The sequence below is a fragment of the Oreochromis niloticus genome, linkage group LG7 (assembly GCF_001858045.2).
Source record: "Oreochromis niloticus isolate F11D_XX linkage group LG7, O_niloticus_UMD_NMBU, whole genome shotgun sequence".
NCBI classification, from domain to species: Eukaryota; Metazoa; Chordata; class Actinopteri; order Cichliformes; family Cichlidae; genus Oreochromis; species Oreochromis niloticus.
Window position 1 is genome coordinate 53,284,543 of NC_031972.2, and position 20,936 is coordinate 53,305,478.

The 20,936-nt window shown below is 40.8% G+C and overlaps 1 protein-coding gene across 1 annotated transcript in view; it reads right to left on the bottom strand.

The window, feature by feature from the left end:
• Positions 1-20,936, bottom strand: part of fkbp16 (FKBP prolyl isomerase 16) — a 33,510-nt gene that overhangs the window by 9,257 nt on the left and 3,317 nt on the right. The window contains exon 4 of the mRNA XM_003440611.4: positions 19,869-19,957. Coding sequence (XP_003440659.1) covers positions 19,869-19,957 — 89 coding nt within the window. The remainder of the gene's footprint in view (positions 1-19,868; positions 19,958-20,936) is intronic.

Consider the following 20,936-nt stretch of genomic DNA (forward strand, 5'->3'; position numbering starts at 1 on the left):
TCATCATGTCATTAGAGATCGATTTTCTCAGACAGAAGAAACACTTTGCTGCTTATGACTCACAAAGGATGAGACACAATATTTGGGAAGTGATGATTCATCTCTTATTAACCGCTGCAGCCACACAGCTGCTTCAACGTCAACTGTGGCAACCGAATGTGCCACATCAACACTCGACTAACTCCAAGTGATGTGCTACCCTGCGAATGAAACTGAAGTCGCGCACAGGCACGGGCATTAAACAAAATAAACATGACTTTCGAGATGTTGAGAGTAATCTGAGAACACAGCCTGCTGACAGATCTGTAAGGTTTAAAGTGTCATACGGGTCACTGATGATTAGCGCCGCACCAGTGTGCTACTACGCCGAGCTTAGCCAATGAGCCCCAAGGGTCCTTTTAGTGCAAACAGGAAGCAGAGCCTGTTGGACGGGGTGCGGCCTCTCTGCAAGATCCCAGTGAAACCTGAACCTGTAACTACAGCCCAGGTCAACTTCCTAAAATGTGAGCTGCAGAGTCGACGCCCCCCTCCGCTTACTCCTGGCAGCCTCTCTCTGCTGCTGTTGGAGAAACTTTGGTCATATATTAGTTAATTAATTAATGATGTGTAATGGTGTAACCATTGCAATTTTTTTGTACTTTCTATAGAACTAAACAAAGCTAAAAGTTAGATTTAACTATTAAAGGTTCTTTGGTGCTGTTTTATGCTCTATTCACCCAAGATTTGTAGCCACGTAGTCTGAACCGGCAAGTTTTGCTGTGTATTTGGTGTTCTATGAATTAAGACTCTTTCTAGAAACTAACAAATGTAGCAGCTGTTGGAAATCATCAGTTGGTATTTTGGCAGGAGGCTGTTGTATGGAGTTATTGTTTAAACTCAACAGCTTGTTTCCCCAGAAAGTTGATTCCTTTCATCTGGACGTAGCGTTTTCAGATGATGCCCAGATGATCAGAATCATTTCCTTACCTGGGTGATTGAGTATCCATCAAGACGTTTAGCAACTTGTAATTAGAGTTGAAACAATGACTGAATACCGACTATAAACTGTGTTTACAGGGTAGACACGGCCCAGTGTTAATTTTGTTGACCAATCATTTTTGGCATTCATCATTTCTGACGACAACAAGACGATAACTAAATAAAAATGAATGCATGTGTGCAAAAAGTGATGAAATGGACAACTTCATTAACACCTAAATTATGACTAAACCTAAATTGCACTTCAGTCTAAAGACTTACAGCTCACTTCTTTATAATGACCAGCAGGGGGGCGACGTTTCTGATCGCAAAAAGAAGTCAAATTTCTTTGCAAAATGAAATTAATTCTCGCTTTACAAACTCTTTTCTGAGGAGTTTGTGACTTTATTAGTCTTCTAATTTATTCCGGCATGATATTAATTTCGTGAATTATGGTCCTATTAAGAGTAAAACAGGATGAAGTAGGGCATCCTTTAGGGCAGAGGTCAGCAACGTTCAACATCAAAAGAGCCACTTTAGCTCCATCTACCAAACAACGGGAGAAAAAGCCGCATAGGCAGGTAACGGAGTGGATGAATGTATGGATCAGTAATCGTATAAAACTGTTTGTTTTGTATAAGGAGGAGGAATTTTATTCAGGCCACGGCCATTTTGAGTGGAAGGTGAGTGATATTTTGTCTTGCTGACACGTTGTTGTTCTTTTAGACACTTTAAGTACAACAAAGTGGATTCTGATAGGTCCACTTTGTTTTAACCCTCTTTTTTCCTAAGAATAGATATAATCTTACATAATATCAAAGTTAATTGCAGATTAACCTTGCCAAGCTAGCTAGCTAGCCAGCACCCTGTCCTCTAAATTGGTCACGTCTACTTTCAAGAGAATCGAAATGGCGATGGATTACAAAGCAATATTAAAAACGACTTCAAAAATGTTGTCAACAAATCGCTGAGTGCCAGAAGTTAAATCCATCCTTTGTAGTCGATGATAACGGCATGAAGTTAGAAGATGTTTAGATGTGCAAACTCTCACGAAAGTTGTGATGAAGACATTTATTTGGACTGAAGTGGCAAATGACACCATCTCATCATGCAAGAGGTTTCTTATAGCAAACAAAAGTCACATAACTTGTTTGTTTTTAAGCTATGAAAGCCGTTGATTGATTGATTGATTGACGGAGTTCCTGTGTTTCCATATTTGTTTGTTTCTGTTCCTTAATCCTGCTGATGGAAGTGTTTGTAATCTGTTATTCTGATGGTAATCTGTACTGGCTGTTTAAGACAGTACCTAAAAATTATTGCTGTGACTCCCTTGTATTGTTATTTTTACTGTTATATGTTTATTTAAAAACGAAAGCCTGATTTTAATCTGTTCCTCATTTTCAAAGCATGTTGCAGAGAAATAACTCTACAGGTTGTCGCCTGACCAAAACTAGAGCAACGAGAAGACATACAGGAAGGTTTTCTGGGTCGGAGCAGCAGGACAGAGCCCGAGGCTGTGAGGGATCAAATTTCTAGGTGTCACAGAAGCAGTTAATTCCTTAAATAGACTTACAAAATTTACAGACTGAATGAAATGCTGAAATGTTACAGCAACAACACTGATATACTCAGCAGAAATTCCACGAATATCCCATTTCTGTTATCTCCACCGATTGTCTGCTTCTAAGGACATTGTCTGCTTCTAAGCATGCAGTGACTTTACTGTGTGGCGTTTGTGTGATGCGGTTGTCTTTGTCATAATGGGCCTGCAGATCAGATTAAAGCAGAAATGTTTCCACACTTCTCGTGCTCATGTGAATGCAAGTGAGATAAGGATGCGCTTTTCCCTCTTGTGTCACGGGGCGAGTATGAATTCATTATAGATGACTTTGATTCATGTGGCTTAGCAAACTTCCTCATTAAGGTGTTTGATAGTGCAGCTGACTCATGCTGTTATCTGTCACGCAGACCCCTGGCTGCTCCGAATGAAAGGAAAAACTCCCTCGGAGGAAAAATAGTGGTCACTTTGACGTCACGCGCTCCATAAATGATGGAAAGGACGGCGATGTGCCTCATCCTGGTTTCTATGGTTACAACCGCCCAATATACCGTAATAAATGCAGTGTGCAGGTGGTATGATAATGCAAAATCCACGAGGACTTATGAGGCTGTTTATTTTTTACGGTGGTGAAAACATGTCTGCTGCTGCTGCCGTTCAGTGCGGAGCCTGTTTTGACTCTTGGATGGACAGCCAGCATCAATACAGCCACGCAAAGAAGCTTAGCTATAATCCTGGCAGTGGTGAGACGTCGCAGCTGTTTTTCCTCGCCTGCTGCCGCACTAGTTAATTTGCAGCAAAACAGCCTCATATTACAGTCAGAGATCAAGAAACCAAACTACTAGTGTAAGACTTTTCAGCTGCTGCCGCCGCATGCACTCTCCTCTCCTGTTTGTTTTTAGTTCCTCCTCCAAGAATGAGCCAATGAAACTGTGCTCACAGGGATCAAAGACATCTCCTGTCTACATACTGGTTCTTGAGCCCCTTGAAAGCCCCCTTATAAGCTACAGCACATTCTACTTAGGCCTGTTAAAATGAACTAAACTCAGCTCTGGGCTACCTGCAGGGCATACAGTGGATTTTTAATCACAGGGATGGGTACTTGTTCAGTTGTTTCAGAGAGACTCAAGAGGATCATTTGGTTATACAACTTTATTAAGTAGAGAAAGTACAGTACGTCCTGTAATTATCTGCCTGGCATGGGTCAATGTCAGTACTAGTACCTTCTGTAAAAATGACACAAGGATGTGAGTGCAACAGAACTATGCAAACATCAGTATACCCAGTGCAGTTTACTTGCGAAGATCCCACTGGTTACACTGTAACATGTGAAAAAATAACCAGGTTGTGTCCTTGATGTCTAACACAAATGAACATTGGCTACATTTTGGATTTTTTTTGCCAGCAATTCTCTTTTTTAGGACTTTATCAGGTCCCGCCCGTGCAAGTGTGAGTAAAATGTGTGTCTTTAGCTATTATGTTTAAATTTACTAGATACTGGAATATTTTCATTTTATACTGTAAAAGAGATGTCTCTTTTTTCTGCAACTCACCCAAACCATTATTTAAGTCACTTTGTTAGGTACACCTGTTCAGCTGCTCATCAGCCAATCGCATGGCAGCAGGTCGGTTCATTTAGGCATATATTAAAGGTGTCAAGATGATGTGCTGAAGTTCTAACTGAGCATCAGAATGGGGTAGAAGAGCCATTTAAGTGACATTGAACATGGTATCATTGTCCTTGCCTGACCTGACCACAGTATGAAAGATGGATGTAGCTATCATGACATCATCCACTGTTTCGTAAAGTCCTGTTTTGAAGCCTCAAGAAAAAAAAATCCCTTATTGCCATCTCAGTTGCAAAAAAACAGAGCAGGTCTGAGCATGCTCGGAGTTGTGACTGACTAATCTGTAGCCAATCAGTGTGCGGTTTTATACCACAGCTAATCCTCCACTCTCAAGTAGAGCTTAAGATTTTCAAAATAGACTTAAAAAATAACCAAAAAGATTGAGTAAGTCAGTGAACTCAGAAGGTAAGTCTTAACAGAGTTCAAGACAGAAAGCTGTTTTTTAACTTCAATAGACTTCAATAGATTTGAAAGTCTTTTGTGACCACCATCTGGTGCCCTAAAAAAGTCTAAAACACTTTCGCATTAGCTTCATTTCTCCTATAGAAAAGCTACATCCATGTTTTTACCATCTATGAGTTAAATGAGAAGATTTGAGATGTTCAGAAATGACAGGTCTACTAGGATTTTCCTGAACAACCATCTCTAGGATTTACAAAGATTGGTATAAAAAAGGAAAATATCCAGTGCTCATTATTAATGTCAGAGTTCAGAACAGAGGTCAACGGTAACTCAAATAACCAAGGCATATACTGTAGAAGGACATCTCTGAAAGGACAAGACCATAAACTTCTTGGTTGCCACTCCGGTCAGCTAAGGAGAGACAAATTGTAACAATTCAAAGCAAAATTGGACAAAAGTGGACACCAAAACTGGTCAATAGAAGATCTGAACATTGTTTTCTGGTCTCATGAATCTCAGTTTCTGCTTAAATGTTCATATTGAATGCTTCCTCTGCCAAGTAATTACTCAGGGTTATGGTGAATCTTTAATGATGAGGACTATTTTTATGTACCCATTGCTTAGAGTTGTTTGAACTGACTCAGTATTCATGGTGAGCAAACAGATGACGAGAGAGATAACCAGCAAGCATCATAAACAGCACAGAGTTGCAGTGGTTAGTGCAGGACAAGAGTGAGACAATAACAGGACTCAGGTAATCCCGCTGGTGTAACAGATCAGTGGATTTAGAGATTCATCAAAAGCTAGAACTTATTGTACATCATGGAACATATACAAGGAAATATTTTCTTGTCATAGCAGGAAGTAACAACAGTATGCGTGACTTATAGTTTTCACTAAGTGTACCAGTAAGGAGAATCAGACTACAAATGACAAGAATCCTGGAAGCACCTAACGTAAATGGAATGTGGTCAAGAATGTTCATAAAAATGGACCAACAGGTTTCATGTAATCCAGTAATCCAGCCTGAAGCTAAGCGTTTTCACCTTTGCCATTTTTACTTTTTAAAAACAGGCATCAGAAGCATGGGACTGATTTGACTGTGAAACCGAAAGACACTCTTCAATCATACGGCAGGCCCTCCCTAAAACATATCTGGCTTTATCATCAAAGAAGACGGCAATCAGTGGTGGAAAGAATCGACCACGATAACATCAGCTGAAATCTCAGCTGACAAATGGTTTTTTTGTGTGTGTGTTTTTCTAAACAAACTGTTAATGGAGCTCAAAGCAAGAAAACACTTGCAGCAAATGTGAAGAATTAGAAATTTGATGAAATATTTACCCATTAAAACAAATGTATTTTTGATAAAAATCCATATGCTCTTAAAATCTAAGAGCGAATTTGCCCTGCAATAGGACGCCGGCGAGCTCCAGCTCTCTGCAGTCAATGACTGAGTGAAGAAAGTTCAAAGCTTTGCAACAAAAACAACACCTTTTCTCTGACTCACAGGTGAGCAGGAAGTTTCAGTTTCTAGCTTATGCAATAATCTGAAATCTCTCAGCTTTGAGGCTGTGATGTGTGTCGGCATCTAGATGAATTATTCCCCTCCACCCCCACCCCCTAAAAAAAAAAGGCTCAGAGCTCTTGCTGAGTGTTGGGGAGGATAACTGCAATCTGTTTCCCTGTGAAATATACCACTGCAAGTCATTATCTATTAAATCACTCTCACTGTTGTCTGCAGAGGAAATCTTAGCCCTGGATTGACTCTTAAGTCCATAATCAATCAATATGAACAAGCAGCTATCTCGGAGGTGTGCACGCTCCGGTCAAGAGGCAATTTCTCATGCAGCCCCAGGCCCTGAGATTTAGTTTCAGTGGATCTGCTGAGATGTTAATCTGAAGCAATGGCAGCCAGGTTCTTTCTTTGCGCAGACATTATGTCTACTGATTATATAAACCAAATATTTCCCAGTTTTGGATTTCACACTGGAACTTCAAAGCTCACAACAAATTCAGAGGAAGGAGCCAAAATATCCTGTTCTTTGAAAGATGAAAGTCCTCCTCCTCCATTACTCTTACACTTCACATAAATGTCTACCTACTTCAGCGGAGCCCGAGCGTTTTATGCTTCCTGATTGGATGATTTAACTTCCATTCAAATCGAAAAATTCCTTTTTCTTCTTTTTTCCCCCCAGAAAATGTGATTTGAGCATAAAATATGGGTGAGACGTTAATTACCATTCAACGAGGTCTCCTGTTTACCTCCCTCTGTGTTTGTGAACATTAATGTTTGATCACAAGCTTCTAGTTGCTTTATGTGTGACATTCTGAGCGCGGAATAAATGTCATAAAGAGATAGCTATCAGAAATTAATTTCCCTTCTAAGTCTGAACTGTCAAATGTGCATGTGCCGAAACCAGATAACGCCCGCCGAGAAAATGTCACCATTTCTGCAATATCGTTTTGCACAACAAACAGACAGGAGCTATCACGCTCCCCCCCCGACTCATTATTAAACAAGATGTAACTGAGAATCGGCGGTTGTTGCTCCCCCGTGCACCTGTGCACAGCTACACCTGGCCTCGGTGCCTTTTTTTCATGTTCGACATGTTTAAAGAGTCATTTATGAGCACGCATGTTGACTCTCCTGGAGGTGTGCTGTGTGTACATCAGACAACAACGTCATGGCCATTATTCACTGTCACTTCGGTGTCCAGGAGAAATATGACTGCCTCAATAAGGGTGTCTCTATAATCTAACCAATTAAAGCCACAGCTTCCTTTTACCAGCAGCCAGCTGTGCCTCCCTGTGTAGCCTGTGAATGAAAAGCAGCACCCCGAACTCCTGACCTATTACTCAGGTTGTCATGGAGGAGCAGCCTGTGTCTGCAGGCTCTTTGTCTCTCCCTCTCTCTCGTTGTGTCGACGTATGAGACCTGAAGCGTTAATCATGACTAAAACATCCAGATTTCTTAAGAGGAAGGGCTTGGCTTTACTCAACCTGAGCCTGTGGAAAGGGGACAGGTCCCTCTCATCACAGAGTTCTCAGAAAACAAACACAGACGAGCACATTAGCAAAGAATTCCAAGCCATTTATGCTCCTATTATATTCGCAAACACACTTGTTTTCCTCTGCGGATAATGCATTGTTTTGGCACATGAGCTCACTTGTTTTGTCCTTCACCATCTGGAATGACAATATGAAACATTATCAGAGTGCGGCTAATCCCATCAGTGCTATCAAACAACAGAGACTGTTTCATTTATAATGAGATCTCGTAATGAGGCTGAGTTAATCCCTTAAGCTCGAGGACTGCACATCTGATTTTGATTTTGCAGCGAGGACGTCAGCGGGAGTTCGTCCTCAGCAGACGCGCGATGACGGTGCGCTGACGTCTCAGTGCGATGAGTCATGCTCCACGTCCCCGCTGACGGTACCTCTTCATCACCTCAACACACAGACACACACACACACCAGTGCCACTTGTCACTCTCCTACCGATCTCTCCTCTGAGTTCCTCAGCTGCACTCGTCACCTCACATCCCATCACAGCAGCAGCAGCACATTTCTCTACTGACAATCACTGCATGAGCTGATTTGCACAGGCACACTGCCTTCTCTGCCTCAGCCTTCAGAGAGCATGGTACCTTAAACATTAACCCACCTATGCAGTGTGTATGTGTGTGCAGTGTCAGAAACAGCTTGCCCCCTCCAATATCCCATCTGCTTCCATTCTGCTGCAGTTCTAAATGAACAAAACGTACAAAGTGGCCACTCTGTGTGTTTTCCCTCGTCAGCCTGCTTGAGCTCACTCCACAGGAGAGTTGTAATTTTCCGAGTTTGAAATGTGAACGTCAAGTTGTAAAATCATAATAGGAAGTGTCTTTTGTGAGCCACAAATGACGAGCGGGACAGGGTGGTCCTGGAAGTCAAAGGATCCCAGAGGCAGCTTCTGTGTTTGAGAGAACAACGAGGAAGATTGAAAGCAGCTATGAATACAAAGCAACAAAGACCAGCGTATCCAGTAAACAAAGTTTGGCATATGACATGCCATCTGACCACATCATCAGCAACAGTTTATAGCTGTTCTGGACAGCATCGCTTGGTTGTCATACAAAGAGGAAAGAAGTAATAACCTTACTAATTATAATAAATTTTAGACCGTGTCTTCTAGATGCTCGTCATCTGAAGCATGCTGACCTCTTTGCAAGGCTTAACGCCCTTAATTTAAATTTCACACAGCTAACATACAGCACAGTTAACCACGAGCTGCTTTTAAAATCAGGTTTGTTCAGCCATCTAGTCCTTATCATGCTCCACTAATCTCTGTGCCTCTCCATCTGTGTGTTTTGTAGACAGCAGGTATGGATGGTAAAAAAGGTGCTGGTGGGGCTGAAGAGCTGTCTCACGTGTGGTCCTTCTTGTGTCCCTGCACAGCAAACACTGGAAAACAGGCTTTTGTTGTAATATGGTGGTTGTTCAACACAGCATACAATACCTAAGGGCACAGTGGACCACAGTGTGAGTGTTTGAGTGCAGGCATCATGTTTTGACACCAACGAGAGTAACATTTCAGATTTGAGGGTCGGTCAGCAGGTACAGATATTGACGTCCCTCTCGAGAAGAGTACCATGGTTAACCTTATTCTGTAGCGGGAGTGGGATATATAGTTTATATAGAGAGTTTTACCTTAGGTGGAAATGTTTGGGTAAAAAACAGTTTTTAGCTACAGATATGATGAGGATTAATAAAGTGTAATAACAAAAACACGTGAATAAACTCATGACTATTTAATCATCTCAGCGGCCACAGCCAAATGTTGCCGCTGATCATTTTTTTGTCCTTTTATACATTTTTGAAAGCTGAAGTTTTAGTTATAATTAATCTTTTTTTTTTCTATTTCCTGCGTTTGTTTTGCACCTGAGCAATGCGATAACAAAAACGTACTAATATAGCCGTGAAGAATTTATAAGACCCCAGCCACACAGGCCTAGAGACTAGTCCACGAAAAATGAGAGACACAAGGGAAAAAGGAGAGCGGCTGCGAGTGGTTGCTTAAGGCTGATGACAGTCACACTGAAAATACAGCTATAGTTTCCCCAAGAGTTGATTCTGTTCATCTGGACGTAGCGTTTTCAGTGGGAGAAACGTTTCGTCACTCATCTAAGTGACTTCTTCAGTCTCAGCTGACTGCAGGTTTCCCCAATCTTATAAACAGTACACTTGCATAATGACCCAAACCAGCCCACTGAAGGAACAATGGGCTGGGAGGTCAGTTCCTTGATCATTAATATGCAAATTCTAATGACCATTGATCAACAGCCACTGATCAAAGACCACTGATCAATGGCCATGAGTACCATTCACAGAGAGTTCAGTGGTGCTAGTTTCAGTCATTATGCAAATGTACTGTTAATAAGATTTGGGGAAACCTGCTGTCAGCTGAGACTGAAGAAGACACTTGGATGAGTGACAAAACGTCAACTTATGGGGATTTACTTACCTGGATGATTGAGCATGCATCAAGACTGCTATTGTTTAATTCATCATACTGAACTGGACCTCTTACTGATGTTTTTTTTAATGAAATCGTCTTACAAATGACATGACTTAATGTGTTTAATTGTCCCCACAGTTCATCCATTAAGACAAACTCTTACTGTGTTTTTTCAGTGAGTCAAAGTCTGCTATTACATTTTCAAGTAGTAATTAAAACTACACTCTGTTTAGGTGATGCACTATGAAATATAAACTATGGATGAAGATTGATATCAAAGCTACCTAGCTTTTAATGGATTGCATCCAACAAAATAAAATAAAATAAAACAAATGATGGCTTATGGAACTGGATCTGGAAATCCGGCCTCAAGAATTCACACAGTTTACTTTGGTGAGAAACACTGAGTGTATATATAGGCTTTTTTTGTTTACTCCCATATTATGTACTCTGATTACTTCTTTCACCCCCTTTTTTTTAGCCGTCATGACAAGGATCATTCTTGTGGCCTTCAGATAATATTTTAGGTATAAATTGCATAATTGGACAATAATAAATCTGTGAAAAACCACACCACAGCAAAAGTAGAGTTTAGGGGACAAAAATGCAGTGCCAAGTGAACCGGGCCTATCAAAGTGGGATAAAAGAGGCACACAATAACCAGCAAGGATAAATAAACAGCTGAAAGTAAGCACTGTAAAATTAAAACTAGACAGGAATTATAAAGCCCTATCCAGTACCAGTGTTACTCTACCAGGCCTTACTGCTCTAAAATAAACAATCTACCTAAAATTCAATAAAAGAACATTTCAGTTTAGGAGATTTACTCTCCCTCTAAATACCCCCTGCCTGACCACAGAAAGCAGAAGTAGATATAAATGAGGGCAGTGCTATATTACAACCCAGTCTGTCGATGTGAGAGATAAGCCTGCTAGCAGTAGGGGAAAAAGGTAAACATCCAGGGAGATTAGATGAAGGACATGCACAGTTCAAACAGTGGCCTGAGTGGCAAAATACTGCTTGCGGCGCCAAAACAACTTCATCATCTAGATTTCAGACGGAAAAGCAAAAGGTCAGTTCAGCTCAGATTTAATTTTAGCTTAAGTTTGATATGTTAAAGCCACAATCTACTGGGCAGTTGTAACAAGCAGAAGTAGGCATGCCGACTCAAAGCTGAGCCTGATCTTATCTAGAGCGTGTTACAGCTGTCAGTGCTTGCTGGTCTGCTCCTGAAGCCTGAGGACTGGGTGTGGTTTCAAGTCAGCCTGCTGTCTCTGTGCTGGGAAAGGGACACACAGACACACACGCACAGACCAAAAGCTACAGTCAAACTTGTTCAGGTCACGTGACACAAGTGAAGCCAAAAGTTCATCTTGTTCACATCTGCTTCTGGAATCCCTCACTGATGACAAACAGTGAAGCAAGGCACAAAGTTGCTCATAGTACTGTGAGTTATACCAAACAGCCAATTGTTTGCTTAACTAATTTTGCACAGGGTGGAAACACCAGTGTGGAGGTGAATGGTTTATGTTCACAGGTTTTCCACAGAGGAGTATCTCAAAGGTCACATTATTCATTTGACCCAGGTGGTTCTGCACAGTGAGTCACACTGGAACTCCACCTCAAAGATTTTCTGAATGGACAACATGGTTAAATTTAAAGAGATGGGGGAGGTGAGCTTGTGTGCATTAAAGTGACAGACACCAGTGCACTTGCGTGGCAAGTGAGTCATCCTACCTGTCTGCTGGCAAGTATCTAATGTAATGGAAAGCAGAACTGCCAGTTCTTGGCCGTGTCTTGTTACAGTGGGTGATAGGAAGAGAGATTAGCTTGCATAAAGAACAAATGCACACACATCCCAAATGAGCATGCTGGTGGTTCATAGCAGCTCCACAAAGTAGGCTCGTGTCTACTTGATGGAGCTGTACACTGTCACGTGGGAGCGGTGTCAAAAGTATGTCGAACGTCTCTTGTTTGGCTCATCTCAAGGATTAGCCTCTGTCAGGTAGAACACAGAGAGACTTTTAGTGAAATGAAACCAAAAGTTTCTAAGTGTCCAAAACTGGGCACACCAGCCATCGTCTGTACTTCTCTTTTTGAGCTTTGATGGTTTGAGGTTCTTCGCCTTCGTGGTGACCTTTGATGTTGTTTCCTTTCCTGCTCAAGTCAACATTTCAACTAACCAGCATTCAAATTATGTTTAGCATCATCATAGCGGCCCACTGTGAGCTTTTTAGAGGACTCAAGTGTGCAAGTGTGACTACTCTGAATCCCTATAATCCCTGTCTCTAGCTAGCCAAAAACCCATTAAAACTGGCACCAGTGCATGGCCATAAATTCCACACAACACCCTTTTAATTATTCCTGCAACACAGAACACGTCAAACTGCTTTTCTGTCTGTGTTTTGTACACGAACAAGCCACTATGCCAGTCGTCTATCCTTACTCACAGTCAGACTTGATCAGGCTTGATCACTGTGAATTTATCTGTGCGCTTTTCTGCTCAAAGAAGTGTCGCTGTCACCTGTCTGCTACCCTCCCTGTCAGATATGGGTGTGCCTCAGAAGCCTTGGTAAAAGATTTCCACACTAAGCTTAACATCTTCAAAAATTTAAACAAACAGTGTGTTATTTCAAAGGTCATTGTATACTGTCTGTTTGTTCCAGCTAAATATTTGTTATTTTATGTCACACACGCACATGCGCACACTTGAAAACTGACAAGTTGTTTTATCTGTTTTACAAAGGCTGGATGTCCCGTATGTCCAAGTGAGTAGCCTGAGGCTTAACATGAAGTAACAGTTACATAAAAACAGGAAATGAATTAAATGAGTACGCAGGAAATACTTTGGTAGATTTTTAATAGCCATGGAACTGCGTCTCTTACGCTATTTATAGACTTTCCTCGCTGTCCATTGTTTTTTAGATCGTCACTGGTGAACATTTCAAGCTTTAATTGAATAGCTAACCCACTTATATATTACATAACCGGTTATATTTAAGCACCTGTGTCCTTCATTCCCAGGTGTCACTTCAATCAGTCACCTCAAAGTTTATCTTGGGTCGCACTCTTTTGGGGTCATTAAAGGTTAATTCATCAAGTGTCTGTATATCCTTGACATTGCTTGATCTCTGGTGACATCACTGCTAGCGTCATCTTGTCAGTACTCAGTCACAGTATTGCAGTGTTGGTTAATGGGGAAATTATGGGTCAGCAGTGGTAGTGTGTGGGCAGTCTGTGCGCAAGAAGACGGACAGCCCGTCTACCAGCAGAGAGTGTCTGTTGTCAGATGGCGGTAGTGTCAAAAATATGTGGTACAACCGGTCTATTGGCTACTGTAGGTCCTTAAAACAGCTGCCGAGAAGAGCAACGTTATAACACACAAAGAGCTGAAGTGAAACTGAGTGTTAAAAACAATGCCAAGTGTCCACTGCAGCCACTATCTTGACTTTTCATGCTGTACACTTTCTTTTTTCTTTCTTTCTTTAAACACTTCTATTCCTGGTGAATGTCACAGGTGAGATTTTGGAAAACAGCTTGAAAATATGTTTGCGGCAGTTGAAAACTCCTCTCCGTAGGCTCTCTGTAGGCAGATAACCTCAGCAAATTTAGTAGCATAAATTAAGCATAAGACAGTTCACCACTTCACAGTATCATTGGGTCACGGTATTTTAATTAAATAATATTGTGATGAGAAACCTGGAAAATGAATGATATCCCTATAAGCATAAACTGTACTGTGGGTTTACAGCTAAGTAGAACAGTAGGGAACACTTAAGTGTCAAAGTTCTTAATATCAGTGAGCATTTTAGGATAATAAAGCCTTATAACTGATGTTTAGCCTCACAGCACTGCTTAGATAGGAATAGACTAAGAAATAAAGTGATCCTGATCCTGATTTTTTTCCCCACAATTACATCTTTTAGATCATCAAACAAATTTTAATACAAAGATAACTCAAACAAAACCTATCACCACCATGTTTGACAGTTTGTGTGATGATCTTTTAATTAAATGCTGTGGTAGTTTTTATCTCAGATGTTACGGGAGTAAAACATTCCAAAAAATTTGACTTATGTTTCGTCAGTCTGCAGAATATTTTCCCAAAAGTCTTGAAGATGTTTTTCTGGCAAATGTGAGATGAGGCTCTGTGTTCTTTTTGGTTGGCTGTGGTTTTCTCCTTGGAGCTCTCCCAGTTATTGTCGAATCATGAAATCTGACCTTAACTGAGTAATTTGATATGCTGGGCTGTTTTTTCCTTAATAAATGAAATCATCATTTAAAAACTGCATTTTTGCATTTACTCTATTTATTTACTCTTCGGTATCTCTGACTAATATTAAAATTGTTTGATTATCTGAAATGTGTAATTATGAAAAAAAAAGAAATCAGAAAGAGGTGAAATACTTTTCCACAACACTATGTGTTTGTTCATATTTTATTATATTTCCCATCTCTTCCAAGCCAGCATTGCACTCCAACAACACCGTCACACAGACAATCTCAAGGAAACTGATGAAAATCAAGCAGAGATTCTTCTTCTGTGTCGAAACTTGCACACCAATTACCCACAAAGCAATTTGATTTATTTGTTTGGAAGCGTGTAGTCTTCAGACCTAAGCAACACTGCTTCAAGCAACATCTCCTGAGACAGTTTTTACACCTAAAAGAGTCCAAATGGCTTTAGAAAATTTCTTCACACATGCTCCAGTACTCACAAAGACTTGTAAACAGAATTTGTTCTTCAAAAGTAACAAAGTTTCCCTTTACTGTCAGACAGGAATGCCTTTCTCAGTCTTTAGAATATTGGAGGAAACCAGTCCAGGATTTTATCAGTCAATTCTTCAGTTGGATCCAGTGTGATATTAGAAGGAAAAACATTTTGCACCCACACTGAGATCCATATATTACAAAATTACAATGATCATTAAGATAAGTGTTACAGTACTTGCCCATGAACGGAAGCTTTATAAAGTGTCTTTCACCTTTCCAACAATAAAGTCAGGAGAGTAAAGGTGGTGTAAGCAAAGCTCCAGAAGCTACCAAGCCCACATCCCCTGGGGCCAAAGAGAAGGAGATTCCTCCCCTCCCCTCCACTTGTTTGTTTTTCTCTCCTCAGAAACTGACAATAGCCGTCTCCTGTTCTCCCACAGTGCTTCTGCCCTTCCTTTAGTGGCTATTCATATGTGTATTGCAACAGCGTTTTGCACTTCGCATTCTCTTTTATGAAACCTGATGAAGAGGAGCAGAAAAAGAAGGAACTAATTAAATTTTGTTTTTGATCCAGATAACTGTGTTTAAAATTGTGAAATAGGATTTTGGCCCCTTAGCTAAGAACACTACAATCTTCTAGTTATGTGTGTACTTTGATGCTTTACTGTCCTGTCAGGAGATTCTAGACAAAATTACTGATAATACAAACCACACTCTTATACTTGGTCCCACAAAACCTCAATGCTAACTGAGTCAATCTGACCACACTGATAATAATTTATTCTGGAATTCAAATGAAGGCTTTCATTTTGGATTATTTTCAAACTAAACTCTAAGCGCCACTTTGCCAAGTTTATATGAATGTATCTGAACATTCATTAGCCTGAAAGCAGAAAACTGATTTTTGATGAGTGCTCTAAATACTGACAAATATCTAATCAGTATCTACACAGGTGGTTACTATGAGCTGCTGAAATTCAAACACGACATCAGAAAAGGGAAAGAAAAGTGAAGTGGCATGGTTGTTGGTGTGAGACGGGCCAGTTGGAGCATTTCAGAAACTTGTAATCTAGTGGGTTTTTCCACACAACCACCTCTAGGGTTAATAGAAAATGGTCCAAAAAAGAGAAAATATCCAGTAAATGACAATTCTGTCTAAGAGAAAATACCTCATTGGTGTCAGAGCTCAGATGAGAATGGTCTGACTCTGCCAATCTGATAGGGAAGCACTTCAGAGGGTCATTAATATGGCCCAAAAAGTCATTGGACATCCTCTTCCCTCCCTGAAGGACCTGTACAGCACTCGCTGTCTCAAGAGCGCACGCAGCATCCTACAGGACTGTACACACCCAGGACACCGGGTGTTTGAGCTGCTGCCGTCTGGCAGGAGGTTCAGGCCGCTGAGGTCGTGGACAAACAGACTCAAGGGCAGCTTTTACAACAGGGCAATAGCCCTAATCAATGCAAACAGCTGACCTGATTGGCTACCTCCCTGGACTTTTTGGGGGGTAACAACAATAAAAAATAATAATATTTATATTCATAACAAGGTTCAATAATAACAATGTGCAATGCACATACACTTATTCTTGTTTTTATTACTTTTATTACATAAGTTGCTGTGTTGTGTTGTACGTAGTGCCGACGTGGGACAGTTTTCCAATTTCATTGTACTATTGTACTATTGTACTATGTATGACTGTGCAATGACAATAAAGACTCTTATCTTATCTTATCTTATCTTATCTTATCTTATCTTATCTTATCAATAGTAACCCAAATTGTTACAATCAAGGTATGCAGAAGAGCATCTCTGAATGCACAAACCTTGAAGCAGATGGGCTACAGCAGCAGACCAACACTCTGGTCAGCTAAGAACAGGAATCCGAGGCTCCAGTTTGCACAGGCGCACTAAAACTGGATAGTAAAGAATTACAATAATGTTGTCTGTTCTGATGAGTCTCAGCTTCTGCTGGGACTTTCGGATGGTAGGGTCAAATTTAGCATAAACAACCTGAAAGCATTAATCCTGCCTTGTATCAACAGTTCAGGCTGCTGGTGGTGTAATGGAGTGTGGGATATTTTCTTGGCACTATTTGTAGTACCAACTGAGTATTGTTTAAAAACACAGAGTACCTGACTATTGTTCCTGACCATGTCATCCCTTCATGATGACAGCTTACCCATCTTCCGATGGCTGCTTCTAGCAGTATAACAGACCATGTAACAAAGCTCAGATCATCTCAAACTGGTTTCTTGAACATTACAATTCACTGTGTTTAAGTGGCCTCCGCAGTCACCAGATCTCAATCTAACAGAGCACCTTTGGGATGTGGTTCAACTGTAGATTCACATCATGGCAGCCAACAAACTGTGTGATGCTCTCGTGTCAATCTCTGTAGGATGTTTCCAGCACATTGTTGAATATATGCCATGAAGACTTAAGACAGTTCTGAATGCAAGAAGAGCTCCAACTCAATATTACAATGGTGTACCTAATAAGGTGGCTGGTGAGTGTATATATCATGGAGACAGATCATATCCAAGCTTGGCTTTTGCACCACGTCCATGCTCTTAATATTTCTATTTAAAGTTTGTTTTAAAATGTTTTGTTTTGTAAACCAAGAATTTAAAGTTGTTGTTTTTTTTATTTTAATAAGCACTTGTAATAATAATAAGCTGAACAGCAGTGCAAAATAAACAATACATGGATTGATGATAAATAGCACACAATACCCTCATAGCACATTGTTGCAAAACTAGAATAATTAGCTGGCTGGCACTGTCCATCTGGACTTGGATAAAACTATTAATTTAACTCTGACACTTCCCAGTGGTCTAATTAACTCCACTTTAACATGTATGCCGCTGAGTTAGTTCTCAGTAATGCCAGGAGTAAACGTACGCCAACACCTTTGGTGCCAACACGAGTGTTAAACCTTCTGTTTATGTTTGTTGACAGCTGGCCAACATAACCGTAGGGTGAGACAGAGCTAAAAATACATGTGCTGTGCATAATGTAAACTTTTCAAATTACAGTTCCTCCTTTTGCGAGTTTAGCTGTACAGTGATGAAAAAAGAAAGCAGCTACTGGTGATAGATAAAGTTGTTGACTTTGGGGTTGTGCAGGACAGATGAGGCAGGCTCGCTCCAGCTCCTGAAGGTTTTATGAGTGCTGAAGTGCCCGTCTAGAGATCAACAGATGTTAGCTTCCACTCCTCTCTGATAATGACCTGCTGATTGAGGGGATGCAGTCTGTGTCTCTGACTAAGTAGCATCTCTCAGCGGGAACAGAACTGACGCACACTTCTGTTCCACAAAAAGGCGAACATGATGAAGTCTTTTGTCACTTGTAGTCTTTAAAGGGCTCTGAGCTTTTCTTTCCCACAGGACAAACGTCAGCGTTCCTTACAGTCGCTGCAGTCCTGCCCATCTAATCTTTTATTCTGTAACCAAGTGGCTAAACGCTGCCGACTTTTGTCGGCGTTTCATCATCCCCGTGTTCACCTCTTTTCATTATTCACATTTGCATTTCATGATCACATTAGACGCAGCAGCCAGCCCATCACCCACACGCCGAACTAAAGACCACTCCACCGCGCTGTGCTGAATCACACTGGCTGACCTGCTTTGCACACCCTTCTTGCAGACAACTGTGAAGTGGCATTGTGCGCAACAGGTGACTAACACAGTTCAATCCACTCAGCAATGTGCCTTCAAACAGAAAGAGGCTGCCGAGATTTAGCCTCATTGTCTTATATTTTACAGCCGAGCCCATCACGTCTACGGTGAAACACGACATCTGTTGCTGCTTAAATTTACGCAAGCAGGTACAAGCTTATCCAGAGAAACATGCCACACTACTAAAATTCTCAAATGTCACACTAAATATTTAGTGACAGGCGAATATAATCTGAACCAGCACGAAGCTCTGATTGTCTACCTTTAGGCACAAATAAGTTTGACTCAACAGCACACAGCCCTAATCAGCTCCATCAAAACAATCATTAACTAACCTCCTGCTGTCTCTTACTGCACGCACGACGCTGGGCCAGATTCCAGACAACACCTCAGACACTCCTCGTCCTCACCTCTAAAACATCACGTCGTGCACATATCTCAGTAACACAAACAGAACCTTATGTACAGCACTCATTATAACCTACACGCACACCGGGGGAAAAAACACTGTGTTCAGTAAATCTGAACCAAGTTCACTGAACCTTTTTCAGTCTTTCACTGATACATAGTATTTTTGGGGCGTATAGATGTTTTTCTTATGAATCACTCTGAATTACAGCTTCTCAGTTAATGGTGCAGTATGATTTAGACCTAGAAAAAAATGCAGACAAATGTGATATTTGTTACTACTGTCCAGTCAGAGAGCCACTGTCTAATAATGTTTAATTTGCTCTAATGGGTGTGGGGCTATTCAAACATTAGTACAGAGCTCACATTATGGCTTTTAGAATTAAATTAATGGACACAATTTTGCTTTTTATGAAATTGCTAATATGGAATAAAATACTGTGCGGAAAAAATGTTACAGCAACATCACGCGGGGGGAAACAAATCGCATTAAAAACATCTGCTAATATGTTTTCGTTAAGTCTTTTCACTGCTGTTATATACAATCTCATCTAATCACTGTGGTGCATTACTGTCCCATTCTCACGTGCTCAGGTTATCTAGAACAAACATTTAAACTATAAACAATCGGGTTTTCTGCAGTGACACACCAATCTCCTCTGTGTTTATCCTGACTCTTTAATGGTGTAAAGGTTATAAACCCAAACCAGTGGCCATAACGTGAGCGCTGCGCTCCCATAGGTTGGGATGTTACGAACGCACCGGTGATAGGCAGCCTTTGCAGGCTGTTAGGAGGAAGCCATCTGCTCCTGTTTATGGTCCATTAACCCTGCTACCCCTGGATAACCAGGCCGCCCCCACAGCAACAGGTTCAAGAGGTCTGGGTGGCTAACTGGGATGATATCTAATTGTCATTCATGTTGAAAAAAAAAAAGTAACAGCCCACTTCTTGTTTCCGTTTCATTGCATTTCATTAGTTCATAACATTATCATCAAACAACAATAACTGGAAAGTCCTTACCTTCCCAGAAGTCCATAGGCATACTGCGAATCTGTTAGCAGTAATGTGATCTCTCCTTTCTGCATGGACATGACACACTCCTCCAAGGCCTGCAGGTCTCAAAGTACAAGTCATTTAGAGGATTGAGTACGTATTATTTGAATTACACAAAAGACACAACTCTTCAGTGTCTGCTTCTTCTAACTGACTGCAACGTTAGATGATGAACTCCAGGTATCTGAACCTGGTTTTTCGATATGCTAGCTTGATGACTGTCAATGTCAGTCAGTCTGGTTGGTCTGCTACATTGGTCTCGTCTGGACTTGGTTGTTTTGATGTAAGTGGACAAGCAATAATTTTACGGCGGTGCCACTGAGGTTTCCTCTTGTGCCACCACAAGAGGTTGATGGTTAAGTCTAATATTTATTGGATGGCTTACCTTTACATTTGGTTTAGACATTCATATATAGCTCAGAATATCTTCTGAATAAATAAGACAGAAACATGTTGGTGAGCAATTCTGTTTTTTATGATTATATAACTAATAGCTATCTCATGAAGTTTCTTCCTGTTAAAATTGAGTTTTTCCTTCCCACAGTCACCAAGTGTTGGCTCATGGGAGATCGTGTGATTGTTGGGGTTTCTTTCTAATATTATTGGGTCTTTCCTTTACAATATAAAGTATCTTGATTGACTATTGTTGAGAACTGGTGCTATATGAGAAAAAAATGATTTGAATTGAACTGAACCTCATCAAGAGGATTCTGCCGCATTTTAGCAGCGCAGCAACTAATTATTTCTTCTGTAATTATCTCATGAGCAGTAATTAAGTAGTAATTAACCAGTTCCAGATTTTTTGTTTCAGCCTAGCTCTTGCTTCTGACCTCGACTACACTTTGTGTTTTTCTTTTTTCTTTTGTTTTAATCACAAACAGGCCCATGTTCTGAGTCACTCTCATGTTAGCATGCTGATGTTAGCTCACAGACTCAGCAGCTTGGCTAGAGAGATTTTCTGACCTACTTTTTGTGTCTCCATTCGTCACTGTGTGATGTAATACAGAGACAAACAAGCGTGATGTAATACACACT